The sequence below is a fragment of the Molothrus ater genome, chromosome 10 (genome assembly GCF_012460135.2).
Source record: "Molothrus ater isolate BHLD 08-10-18 breed brown headed cowbird chromosome 10, BPBGC_Mater_1.1, whole genome shotgun sequence".
Taxonomy (NCBI): domain Eukaryota; kingdom Metazoa; phylum Chordata; class Aves; order Passeriformes; family Icteridae; genus Molothrus; species Molothrus ater.
In genome coordinates this window covers 4,055,226-4,067,557 of record NC_050487.2, presented here as the reverse complement: position 1 = coordinate 4,067,557, position 12,332 = coordinate 4,055,226, and the positions used below count along the sequence as shown (strand labels likewise).

General features: G+C 63.1%; 2 protein-coding genes across 2 annotated transcripts; one reads left to right on the top strand and one right to left on the bottom strand.

The window, feature by feature from the left end:
- Positions 1-2,176: 2,176 nt before the first annotated feature.
- MAB21L4 (mab-21 like 4) lies at positions 2,177-6,630 on the top strand. Its single transcript, XM_036388391.2, has 5 exons — positions 2,177-2,648; positions 3,683-3,905; positions 4,724-4,877; positions 5,869-6,225; positions 6,401-6,630. The coding sequence occupies exons 1-5, from the start codon at positions 2,180-2,182 to the stop codon at positions 6,491-6,493; spliced, it is 1,296 nt and encodes a 431-aa protein (XP_036244284.2). The 5' UTR covers positions 2,177-2,179; the 3' UTR covers positions 6,494-6,630.
- Positions 6,631-7,372: 742 nt separating this feature from the next.
- Positions 7,373-10,677, bottom strand: AGXT (alanine--glyoxylate aminotransferase). Its single transcript, XM_036389007.1, has 11 exons — positions 10,498-10,677; positions 10,187-10,379; positions 9,801-9,865; positions 9,629-9,729; positions 9,356-9,426; positions 8,961-9,045; positions 8,621-8,716; positions 8,314-8,383; positions 8,108-8,203; positions 7,780-7,908; positions 7,373-7,480 (listed from the first exon to the last, which is right to left on the bottom strand). The coding sequence occupies exons 1-11, from the start codon at positions 10,660-10,662 to the stop codon at positions 7,373-7,375; spliced, it is 1,179 nt and encodes a 392-aa protein (XP_036244900.1). The 5' UTR covers positions 10,663-10,677.
- Positions 10,678-12,332: the final 1,655 nt, after the last annotated feature.

Below are 12,332 nucleotides of genomic sequence, written 5' to 3'. Positions count from 1 at the left end.
GCTGCTGAGGCAGGGACTCCCTCCATGACAGGATAATGCTCCATGGACACACAGCAACCCTGCCAGGAGTGAGCCATGCCCCACCACCCCCAGAAAAGTGGTGGCCTGCATCTCTCTGCTCTCTTTTTCCCACACCAGGGCATGAAGCAGTAATCTCTTTTGTCTGGCTTGGGTTCAGCATTCTTCAGGATGAGCCCAAGCCACTCTGCTGGGGTCTGCTGCTTTTGGTCCCTCTCTGAGATGCCAGCCAGCTTGTCTTCCCCACATGATGGAGGAGGGCAAGACCTGCCCCCTCAGCCCTGGCTGTGAAGCCATTGGTGTGGGGCCCTGAGCATCCCCTGCTCAGATGGCTGAAACCTGGAGTGCAGGGCTCAGCTAAGGAAATGCAGAGCCCATCACCCACTGTGGAGGTTTAAAATCTGGCTGAGACCCCCCAGCCCAGAGCACCCACAGCCTCCTGGTAGTGAGAGACCCAGTGCAGACCTAATGACCCGGGCTGCAGGTGCTCAGGGATGCTGTGCTGGTGGAAGCTCTGACCCTTGGAAGGCAGAAGGGTCAATGAACATGAGAGAGACAGACTCCTACCTTCACGGGGAACTGAAGGAGGCACAAGGACGAACTGGAAATAACCCCCGGGGAGATCCAGAGCCCTCATCTGGGCTGTTTAAAAGGGTAAGCGTGCCTGCAGGAGATGGGAGGAGCAGCCATGAGCTCCACGGCACTCTCCCTCCTTCCTCACAAGCGGTCCCCACGCTCGTCTCGAGCCTCCCCCGCTTCCCCGTTGCTTTCCCTGCTCCGACCAAGGCAGAATGGGTTTGCAGGAGAGCCCGGGAGCTGCACACACAGCCCCGCTGCCAGAGCCCAGCCCGCAGCCATAACCACCGAGTGCCGCTCCAGCCTGCAGAGCTCGGGAACGAACCTCTGGAAGGTGACAGCACCCACAAAGATAACACGCCCGGAAATCCCCATTCTGGGATTTGTGCGAGATGGGGAGAAGCGAGGGCAGGAATGAGGGTACGAGCGCAGGCAGCTCGGGATGCGCGAACCGCGGAGCGGGGCCGGCAGCGCCTGCGCCCCCTGCCCGCGGCGGGGCTGAGGCTCCGCACGGAGCGGCCCCGTGACCCAGGGGTCTGGGGATGAGGGAAGAGACGAGGATCTGACTCCATGTTTCAGAAGGCTGATTTATTATTTTATGATATATATTACGTTAAAACTATACTCAAAGAATAGAAGAAAGGATTTCATCAGAAGGCTGGCTAAGAATAGAATAAGAAGGAATGATAACAAAGGCTTGTGACTGAGACAGTCTGAACAGCTGGACTGTGATTGGCCATTAATTAGAAACAACCACATGAGACCAATCCCAGATGCACCTGTTGCATTCCACAGCAGCAGATAACCATTGTTTGCATTTGGTTCCTGAGGCCTCTCAGCTTCTCAGGAGGAAAAATCCTAAGGAAAGGAATTTTCATAAAAGATGTCTGTGACAGGCCCCGCCGCTCCCGACCTCCCCACGGCGGCTTTGGGCTCCGAACCCCGCTTTGTGCCTCCTCCCGGCTCGGTCCTCCCGCAGCCCGGTGTGCGCAGCGAGGCGGGGCCGCTGCTGGAGAGGGGCGCACCTGGGACAGCCTGATGGAGCCGGATGGAGCCCGATGGAGCCCGATGGAGCCTGAGGGAGCCGAGCCCGGTGCTGACAGAGTCGCACTGGGCCTGCAGGGCTGCTCTGGGCACCGGCAAGGCAGGCTCAGGGTCCTGCAGCCTTTCCACAGCCCGGCTCCCGTGGTGCCGCACAGGGTGGGAGCAGCCGGGCGGGAAGGGCTGAGCTGGGCCAGGACAGGAGGACAGCGGCTCCTTCAGCTGGCACTGCCTGGGAGAGGGTGCTGCCGGCACCCAGGCGGTGCCAAGGGCGGTGTGGGAGAGCACAGCGTTCCCCTGGCATGACCCACCCGCTGAGCACTCGCTGTCACCCCTGTGGAGTGCCGGGAGAGGGGACACGGTGTGACTCAAGCCCCCGCCCTGGGTTTGCCCTGTACCTGTCCCTGGGAGTCACCCAGCACTTGGTGCTTGTCACCGCCCGGCCCTGCTTCCCTCCGCCCGCCCCAGCCGGCAGCAGCCCTGCCCTCCCCACCCACACACCGCTCCTGCTGCTGGAGCAGCGTAAATCGGTAGCAGAGCTGCCATGGAAGCCAACACTTCCCTCTGGCGCAGCTACCTCGGCGTGATCCTGTCCCGCGAGAGGCAGCGGATGGAGCATTTCCAGCGGGCCGAGGACATCCTGCTCACCCTGCTGGAGAGTGTCCATGCCAGGGATCCTCGCTTCCTCGTGGACTACGCCAGGAACCTGGAAGCCTTCGAGTTCTCTCTCTGTGCCTCTGAGGACGCTGTGACTCTCGAGGTGCCCCTGCGCATTGACGGTGACACCGTGCGAGTGCTGGCACGGGGGAGCAGCCCGGAGCAGGGCAGGCATCCTGCAGAGCTCCGCACCTGCTGCCTGGAACTGTGCTCTCCAGGGGCTGATTTGGAGGACTGGACTGGTGCTGTGGATGGGATGGAGCACTGCCTGCTTCCAGGCAAAATCCTGCAGCACCTGAAAGAGCTCCTTGTTTCAGCCATCGTGCGCTGCCAACGCCTCTTCCTGCTGCAGCCAGGTGCGTACACTGGCACGGTGCTTCCCAGCCAGGGGCTGCCTCCAGGGCCTGCCTAGCTTCCCACCTTGGCAGTGATCCCTCTGCAAACGTGCTGGGGCCTATGTTCCTGGGCATGTGGCCCACCCAAAAGCTGCAGGGGCAGGTTAGCGAGCACCTTGCTGTGTGCTGGGATGGGCTCTGCCCCCAGCTGAGGAAGGGGAGATGCAATCTGTTCCCTGCCATCCCAGGGCATCAGAGTCCTCCTCAGGCATCCTCACCTGGGGCTGATGGCACCCTTCTTGGTGGGTGCAGGGTCCACCCAGCCCTGCTGTTAGTCCCCAGGTAGGGTTTGGTGGGCTTGGCTTACCCTCAGCACATTCTCCCCTCCGCCTCTTGGCCTCCAAGTGCCCCCTGCTCCCTGTTTGGAGAGTTGGGAGTGCATCAGAGCTGGACCAGGACCCTGGGGCATGGGTCTGACCCTGTGGCAGCAGTGACCTCAGAAAGGACATGGTGGGAGGGGACCCTGGGAATTGCCCATAGCTGCTCCATAAGCTTGTTCATGCATTTCCATCTCCCAGTGTGCTTCTTGAAGGAAAGCTCAGCCAGGGTGAAAGGGTAAAGTGAGAGGACCAGTGGGTCTGAAAGTCTCTTAACCCAGTCCCAGCAAGTCCAGCATCCTCTCCTTCCTCCATGGCTAAGCCAGTGACCTTCACCTTCCTCCACCCCCACAAAGCAATGAACCTTTCCTGATCCATTTTTCTTGGACTGCTTTGCTTTTCTTGGCGCTGTTCAGCCACCCAGAAGCACAGCTCTGTTTGACTGCTTGAGACTTCCTCCTGTGCCTGACCCTGACCCCTGCCATGCCTCTTCCTGTAAAACCACCCCAGCATGGCTGGGAGAAGGATTTTACCGGGAACTGCACCCAGACTGCAGCCCTGGGAAGGGCTGACTCGAGTGGGGTGGGACACGGCCACGGGTGCTCAGCACAGACCTGGTTCAGCCTGCGGGACCGGCTGTGCTAACCTGCTCACTGCTGCCAAACCCTCTGCATCCAGGTGACATCAGCGCTGAAAACCTGCGGGAAGATGCCCTGGAGCTCTCCCTGCTGATCCGCGGCAGCTGGAAGCCCATTCGCTTTGACATCGTTCCTGTGGTGAGGAGGCAGCAGGAGCCGCTGCAGCTCCGGAGGCGGCAGAGCGACAGGGGCTTCCCCGCAGGCAGCCTCAGGAGGGCCACGGACGAGGCTCACTTTGTCCCTGCCTCTCCCCTCTGCTGGAGGTGAGAGGCTCGGCTGCACCCACAGCAGGGTGATCCTGCTCCAGGGATGCCCCCTGGCTGGCAGCACTGCTGGATGTAGGCAAAAAGAGGTTGGGAAATGGTGGGGATGTGTCAGCAGGGGTTGAAGTCAGCCCTTCATGATGCCCAAACCCTCTTCCCTGTGTTGGAGAAAAAAAACCTCAGCCAAGTTTCAGACAGCTCAGGGAAAGAGGGGGAATGCAACTGAAGGAGGCCCTGAAATGATCCACTGGAGCTGCACCCTAGCTGTGCAGAGGGGGCAGCTCTCAGGTCCCTGCTCGGGCTGCAGACACCAGCCGTGGCACCTGGCAGCAGCAGGGTGATGAGCTGCCCACCTCCCAAGGGGGGCTGCAGGACAAAACAGGCCTGGACTGACGTGTCTTGCCTGCCCCATGGAGGGGCTGAGCAGCCAGCTGGACCAGTCCATGTCTATTTTGGGAACAAGGTGTTCCAGCTGGATGCCCAGCCTCTCGTTGGGGACCAACCCAGCCTCCCTGCCCACCACACATAGGGGAGAACAACCCCACTTCACCCCACTCTTGGTCCTCCTGGGAAGGCAGGAGCTGCTCAGCAGTGTTCCCATCTCTCTCCACACCTCTCAGGCTCTGCTCTGCCAGAGGCAAGCACAGGAGGTGGATCCAGGAGGATCTTGCAGATCCAAGGTGCTTCATTGGCTGGGACCCCATGTGTGCCATGGAGGGATCCCCTGCATGCCAAATCACTGCAGGCATGCTCTCCCCATCCTGGCAGCATGCAGGTCTTCACCTCCCCTGCCAGCAGACCCCACTCTCTTCCTCCAGGTCCTCCACTCACCTTCCCCTCCTGAAGCTGCTCCGGGGAGTGGATTCCCTGCAGGGGCCCCGTGTGGACAGCCTCCGCCTGCTGGACCAGCTCCGTGAGCAGGACTGGGGGGGCCAGGCTGGGACGGGCCCTCTCACCTTCCACCACCTCAAGGTGGGTTGGTTCTGCTGGCTGGGACCGTGGCTCTCTGGGCAGGCAGAGCCAAGGCTGCTCCCCTGCACAAGCAGCCACACAAAGGGGTCTGCAGGGTTTGGGGTGTAGCAGCCCGTGGCTGTGTTTGGGAAGGGTTTGTGCTGCTGCCAGCCGTGGATAGAGGGCTTTGATCCTTCTTGCTTGGACTCCAGCAACCTCCAGCTGGAGACACTTGGTGCGTTCTGAGCTGGGGCTCTGCAGGGCATCACCCCCTGGGCCAGGCTGCCCGTGCCTGCAGGATGGCATCCCTGTGCACACTGCCAGTGCCTGCAGGATGGCATCCCTGTACCACACTGCCTGTGCCTGCAGGATGGCATCCTTGGGCCACACTGCCAGTGCCTGCAGGATGGCATCCTTGTGCCACACTGCCTGTGCCTGCAGGATGGCATCCCTGTGCACACTGCCTGTGCCTGCAGGATGGCATCCCTGTGCACACTGCCCGTGCCTGCAGGATGGCATCCCTGTGCCACACTGCCAGGCTGCCCATGCCCTGTGCTGGGACGTGCCTGTACAGGGCTGAGGGTGATGTTTCTGCTGAGAAAAAACCTCCTCTCCCCACCCAAGCTGTTTTCAGCACTCTGGAGCCAACTGGCCATGCTGGGGACAGCACCTGGTGGCACAATCCAGGTGTGCCCTGCCTTTTGATGGCTCTCCAAGCTGAGGGTCCAGAAGAATGCAAGGATGTTTTCTGCTTATAGAGTGGCTCCAGCTCCAAGGAACCCAAATCCTGTGTACTTTGCTTTGTGCTGTATTCTTTGATGTTTTGGGGGTGGTGGTTGTGGGAGTTTTTTTAAAGAAAAAGGGCACGTGTATGTATCTGGCCTTCAGAAAAGTATCATCTGCTCCAGCCCCCTTGGATTCAGCCCCACAGGTGGCTGCAGGGTGTGAAGGGACATCCTTCCCAGCATCAGGCCTTGTGCCTGACCCTGTGCTCTTCTCTCCCTCCTCACAGATGGTGTTGCTGTGGAGCACAGAGCTTTTCCCCTCCCCAGAGGACTGGCAGGACCTGGAAGGCTCTGTCTACAGGCTCCTGGTGATCCTCCTCCGCTGCCTGGCCACCCAGCACCTGCCCCACTTCCTGAACCCAGAGGAAAACCTCTTCCAAGGAATGGCCCCAGACCTTGCCTCCCTCTACCATAAGGTGGAGAGCTTTGCCTGGGACCCCCAGCGCTTCCTCCGCTTCCATTTTGGCCTCCACGGGTTCAGTGGCAGCTGCCAGGCAGACACAGAGACCAGAGCCCTCCTGCAGCTCCCCAGCAAGGATGGCTCCTGCTGGGACACAGCCTACTTTGACATCCTGCTCAGCCAGGTAAGCCCAGCCCTTCAGCTGGGCCAGCACCAGGAGCCACCTGGGCTGGGAAGCTTGGGATGAGCTGCAATCAGCCCCACGAGCCCTCTGGTGTGCTGTGGGAGGCTGGCAGTGCTGGGCATGGGGCTCAGGCAGAGTGGGGAGCCCTCTGCCCTCACTCCTCACCCTCCTTCAGTTCCAGGTGTTCCGGATCCAGGACAGCACGCGCCGCTCTGCAGCATCCCAGCTCCTCGCCAGGATCCGCCAGGAAATCCCTCAGCAGAGCTGACTGGGGCCCTGCTGCTGCCCCATTGGGGTGTCTCAGAACTCTGGGGGGGTGCAAGGAGAGCTACAGGGCCAGGGAACAGCGTGCTGCTGTGTCCTTTTATTGAGGAAAGGTGGTACAGGGGAGAGAGCACACCTGCTGCAGCTGGGGGGGCACACACAGCCCCTGGTGGAGCTGGGGAGGGCACACACAGGCCCTGGTGGAGCTGGGGAGGGGGCACACACATACACAGGCCCTGGTGGAGCTGGGGAGGGGGCACACACACATACACAGCCCCTGGTGGAGCTGGGGAGGGCACACACAGCCCCTGGTGGAGCTGGTGAGGGCACACACAGCCCCTGGTGGAGCTGGTGAGGGCACACACAGCCTCTGGTGGAGCTGGGGAGGGCACACACAGCCCCTGGTGGAGCTGGGGAGGGCACACACAGCCCCTGGTGGAGCTGGGGAGGGCACACACACATACACAGCCCCTGGTGGAGCTGGGCACTGGGAGCTGCATGGCACAGAAGCAGGAGGGGATGGGGGCATTCTGCACTGCAGGGTGGGGAAGGCTGGGGTGTTGGTGACGGGAGGGGTAGGGCCCTGTGGTCAGAGCCTGCATCCAGCCCCTGCCAGCTTGCTGAGGATCCCCATGCCCTGGGGCCAGGGGAAGGGAAAGAACTGAGGGGCCAGAACACTGGGGGGTGATGAGAGGAGCGGTTTTGAGCCATGCCTCACATCTGCTGAGCACAGCCCTCTCCTCCATGCCCCCTGCTATCCCAGCTCCTTTCCAAGTGCCTTGGCTTGCTGGATGTGGCTCCTGCCAGCATCCCAGGGCGGCGGTGGAGTCCCTCTGGTGCCAGGCATGCCAGGCAGTGCCAGCCACCTCCCCGGGCAGGGAGCTCACAGCCGGCTGCGGGGGCAGCGCTGGAGGGCGTCCCGCAGGGCTCCCAGCACTCGCTCCACGCTGGCCCTGGATGAGTTGCAGCCCATGAGGCCGATGCGCAGGACCTGGAGGAGAAGGGCGAGTGTGTGTGCCTCAGCAGGGAGGACTGGGGGGCACACGGCCAGGTGCGAGGGGTTGTGCACAGCTCCCTCGCTCGTATTTAACTAACACCCCGTTCCCTATAAAGAGGTGTCACCGCGCTAATTACGCTAATTACGTGCGTGGTTATTCAATTAGGGGTGATTGTGTGTGGTTAGGATGCTCTGCGTTGCTCCGGGCAATGGCACAGCCAGGGAGGGGCAGAGAGGGCGGGGAGCTGTGCCCAGCCGTGGGCAGCAGCAGGGCAGGGCAGGGCTGTGCCCACCTTGCCCACCGTGGGGCCCAGGCCCCCGGCGATCTCCACGCCGTGCTTGTCCATCAGGAAAGCCGTGATGTCCTTCCAGCTGTAGCCCTCGGGCACCCTGACGGTGGTGATGGTGGGCAGTCTGGCCTTCTGAGGAACAGAGGAACTGGTTCCAGTCCCACGGCCCCTGCTGACCCCAGCACAGCGCCAGGAGAGAGCATCACAGAGCAGGGAGACTTTTCTCTGGCACCAAAAGCTGCCCAGGCACATCCCCAGCTGCTCAGGGCTGTGTCCTCTCGCTGTGGCGGTGGTGATGGTGATGGTGGTGGTGGGCTTGCCCTGCACCCACCTCCTCCTCCACAAAGAGCTCCAGCCCCATGTCGAGCAGCCCCTGGCACAGCAGGCTGCAGTTGGCCCGGTGTCGCTCCCAGGAGCTCTCCAGACCCTGAGGGCAGAGAGGACAGAGGAGGTCTCTGCTGCTGACAGGCACCTCCAGGGCTCCTCCGAGCCCCGCGGGCGCTGCTGGAGCTGCCCTGCCCGCCCGGTGCCACTCACCAGTTCTGCCAGCAGGGCCAGGCCCTCCCGCAGGCTGAAGAAGCTGTTGATGGGCGCTGTGTGGTGGTACCTGCAAGGGGCACCGGGAGGGGTTCGGCTCGCCTGCAGCACGGCAGCCCCGTGCTCATGGGGAAACTGAGGCACAGCATCCTCCCGCCTCATCACCCAGTGCAGGGGGGTTGAGGAGCAGCCAGCCAGGGTGGTGGGGAGGCAGGGCTGAGCCCTGAAGGGCAGGCAGCCCCCGAGCCAGCGCAGGGGCTGGTGGGGAGTGTTTGCAGCCGTGTGTAAGGGGAGAGCCCGCCCTCACCTCCGCGGCTCCCCGTCACAGCCCCAGTAGTTTGCCAAGCAGCCCATGTCCAGATAGAAGGATGGGGGCTTCGTCTTCCTCCTCAGCAGCTTGTCCCTGGTGAAACAGAGTGCTGGGAAGGGGTGGGACCTTCACCCCACCAGCTCCAGGGTGGGAGGGAGCGCAGAGAGCTCCCACCCTACAGTGAATGCAGAGATTGGCTCCAGCTCCCAGTCACTGCCCAGGGATGGGATGGGATGGGATGGGCTCCATCCCCACAGCACTGCAGAGCAGGACAGAAGCAGCAGAGAGGTGACAGGCCCCCCCCAGCCCCATCAGCTCCCACCCAGGCTGCTCTTACCTGGCTCTCTCACTGAATGAGATGGGGGCACTGCCAGGGGGTGCATTCAGGACCTTCTGGGACCCCGAATACAGGACATCAATCTCTGCCCAGGAGGGAAGACAGCTCCTCAGGAATCAGAGGCTCCCAGCAGGAAAATGCTGAGCTCTCCGACCTGGCTGCAAGTGCTGGGTGGGAAGCACAAGGGTGGCACACAGGGCAGGTCCTGCTCGTGTTCAGGCTGCTTTGGGAGGGCTCCTGGCACTGCTGATGGTCCCCCAAGGGGAACAGGCTGGACCAGTCCTAGTGCTGCTAGCCAAAATGGAGGCTGAGGGGCTGCTGATGCCACTGCTCTCTCTCCCTGCCCGTGAGCCCCTTTGTCCCCTGGCTGCCCATGATGGCACTGTGGCTCTTACCCTGCTGGTCCATGAAGATGGGGGCTCCCCCAAGCGATGCCACTGCGTCCACCAGCAGCAGGCAGCCATGCCTGTGGGAGGACAGAGCTCAGCCTGCTGCTCCTGCCACCTCCTCTGCCACACCTCTGCCTGCAGCCCTGCCATGCTGGTCCCCACAGGGGCTGTGTGTCTCACTGGCACCAACTGCTTCCAGCACAACATAAAGCCCGGCACAGATAAATCCCCAGGCCCAAATCCCCAGTGGTGGCCTTGGGGTGCCCACCATGCACTGACCGGTGGCAGAGCTGGCCCAGCCCCTCCAGTGGCTGCAGCACCCCTGTGGAGGACTCGCCGTGGGTGATGAAGAGCACCAAAGGTTTGTGCTGCACCAGGCCCTGCACGACACAGGGGGAAGGTGACCACGCTGGAGGTCACCTGTGCCCTCTGCATAGTGGCCAGCACTCACCTGCTCAATGTCTTGTGGAGTGAAGTACTTGCCCGGGGGCTTCAGCAGCTCACAGACATTGGCTCCTGGGAGGAATTTGGGCAGAGGAGAGTGAGGTCTGGGCATGCTCCCACTGGGCAGTCCCTGCTCCATGGGGGAACTGGTCAGGCATGAAGCAGGAGCAGAGCCACCTGCCAGAGTCTGGCCTCATGCAGATTTGCCCAGTGGAAAAGCCATAAAGCACCATAAATAGAGTGGCATCATTCTTGGGAAAACCTCTAGCAGAGTGCTCTCTGGTTTTATGAGCTGTGTCACCGAGCACTGCCAGGGCTGGGACAGCAAACCAGGGCACCCTGCCCTCAAGCCCAGTCCCCTGAGCCCTGCCCCAGCTGCCTGTCCCAGCATACCCAGCCTCCTGGCAATCTCGGCAGCACGCTGTCCCCAGACGCCATTGATGGCCACCAGCACGGTGTCACCTGGCTCCAGCAGGTTGAAGAGGGCGGCCTCCATGGCACAGTGGCCGCTGCCGCTGACGGCCAGGCTCAGCCTGTTGCGTGTCTGGAAGGCGTACTGGATGCCTGCCTTGATCTCATCCATCACCTGCGGCGGCAGCACGCTGGCCAGCACTGCTCCTGCTCCTCTCGCCCCAGCAGAGCTGCTCCAGCCCGTCCTGGGGGCGAGGAGGAGGAGGAGGGGAGGGAAGGAAGGCTGGGCTCACCTGCAGCACCTCGGGGTGCATGTGGCCCAGGAGCTGGAGCGCTCCCGCAGCCCGGATGCGGCGGGGGACGTTGCTGGGGCCCGGCCCGAGCAGCAGCCGCTCCGGCACGGCCAGGGGCCGCAGCAGCTCCCCCGGAGGGCACACGCGGAGCAGGCTGGTGGCCATGGCACGGCGTGCTGAGCCCAGGAGCTGAGCCCAGAGAAGAGGAGTGTTGGAGGCTGCCTGAGCAGCTGCCAGCATTGCAGCGCGGTGGATCCCGTGCCAGCAGTGTCCAGTGTCCCCATGGACCTTGACCCAGAAATCGGTGCTCCCCCCTGCCAGTCTGGACTCTACCCCTGGCTGCCTCCCCTGCCTGGTTAATGTGTCACCAGTGCTATCCCTGCTGTCTTGGGCCCCTCGTTTTGGGGGATGCCCCCTTGCTGGTGCTCAGGGCAGCACTCTGCAGGCACCCCAGCCTCTGGGACTCCAAGCACTGAGGCAGTCCCTGTCCCCACAGCCCCCACAGCACCAGGGCTGGTGTCTCCCAACAGCATCCCAGCAGGTGGGATCCCTGCTCTGGGCACCCAGAGCCTGTGCCACAGGGTGGCTGTGCTGAGACTGGTCTGGCACAGCTGCCATGGTTGTAGCTCCTCCTGCAGCAGAAAGTTCCTGTTGACCAGAGCTCCCTGCCCAGGGCCCTGCCCTGCAGAGGCACATCTGGCTGGGTGACAGCCTGAGGGAGGCTGCCAGTGGACTGATGTGCACCAGGGCTGTGGTCTGGGACACAGACACAGTCCCTGCCACAGCGAGCTGTGCTCTGCAGGCTCAGCCTGGACCATGAGCATCCCAGTATGTCCTGGGGATGCCACAGGCCCCACGTGGGGTCGATTTTCTGTTACCTGCTGTGTGTACCCACAGCACATTGCCCTGTGCCCAACCTCTGCCACATCCTGAAATGCAGAAACCTGACCTCTGCCAGCTTTAGAAGAGCCATGAGTGGATCCCTGCCCCGAGGAGCCCCTCAGTGAGCAAAGCTTTGGCTCGGGAGGGCAGCACAGGGGTGGGAATTGCCAACTGGCAGAACTGGCACCAGTGGCTGCTGCTGAAGAGAGGGACAGGGGCACGGGGCCAGCAACAGTGCCAGGTGAGAGCACACCTGCCCAGCAGCTGGATGGAGACCACTGAGAGGAGCTGAGGGCAGATGAGTTTGCTCCGACATGGCTGATGGAAGCCACCGCCAGCCCGGGGACGGCTGCCCAGCCATCATCCACTAAAGCGATGACGACATTTCAGATGGAGATGTCCCTGTTTTCTGGGGAGATTTGGGGCATGGCTGGGCCGGGGAGGGCACGCGTGGCCTCGGGGCTGCCGTGGGGCGAGGCTGGCCGCGCTGCTGGAAACAGCTGGCAGCCAAGGAATAAAGGAATAATCCGCTTTCTGCGCTGGCTCCCAATTCCGGGCGCAGATGGGCAGGAGCGGCCGTGCCCCGGGCGGCGGCTCGGCGGACGGAGGAGCGAACTGACGGCACCGGGGGCACAGGAAGCCCCGGCCGGGGCCGCTCCTCGGAATCCTGCACCGGGGAGCAGCGGTAGCGGTGTCCGGCCGGGGGTACCGGGGTACGGGGGTACCGGGGTACGGGGGTACCGGGCCGGTGCCGGTTGCCAGGCGACAGCCGCCGAGCCCCGCCCCGCCCCGCCCCGCCCCGCCCCTGCGGCGGTTCCGCAGCTCCCGGGGCCGGGGGATGCGCTGACGTCACCGCTCCATCCCCGCGCGCGCCCTCCCGGTCCCCGCGTCCCCCTCCGGGCGGCGGCGGCCGCCAACCAGCGCGTGGGGCGGGGACCGCAGGGGCGGGGCCG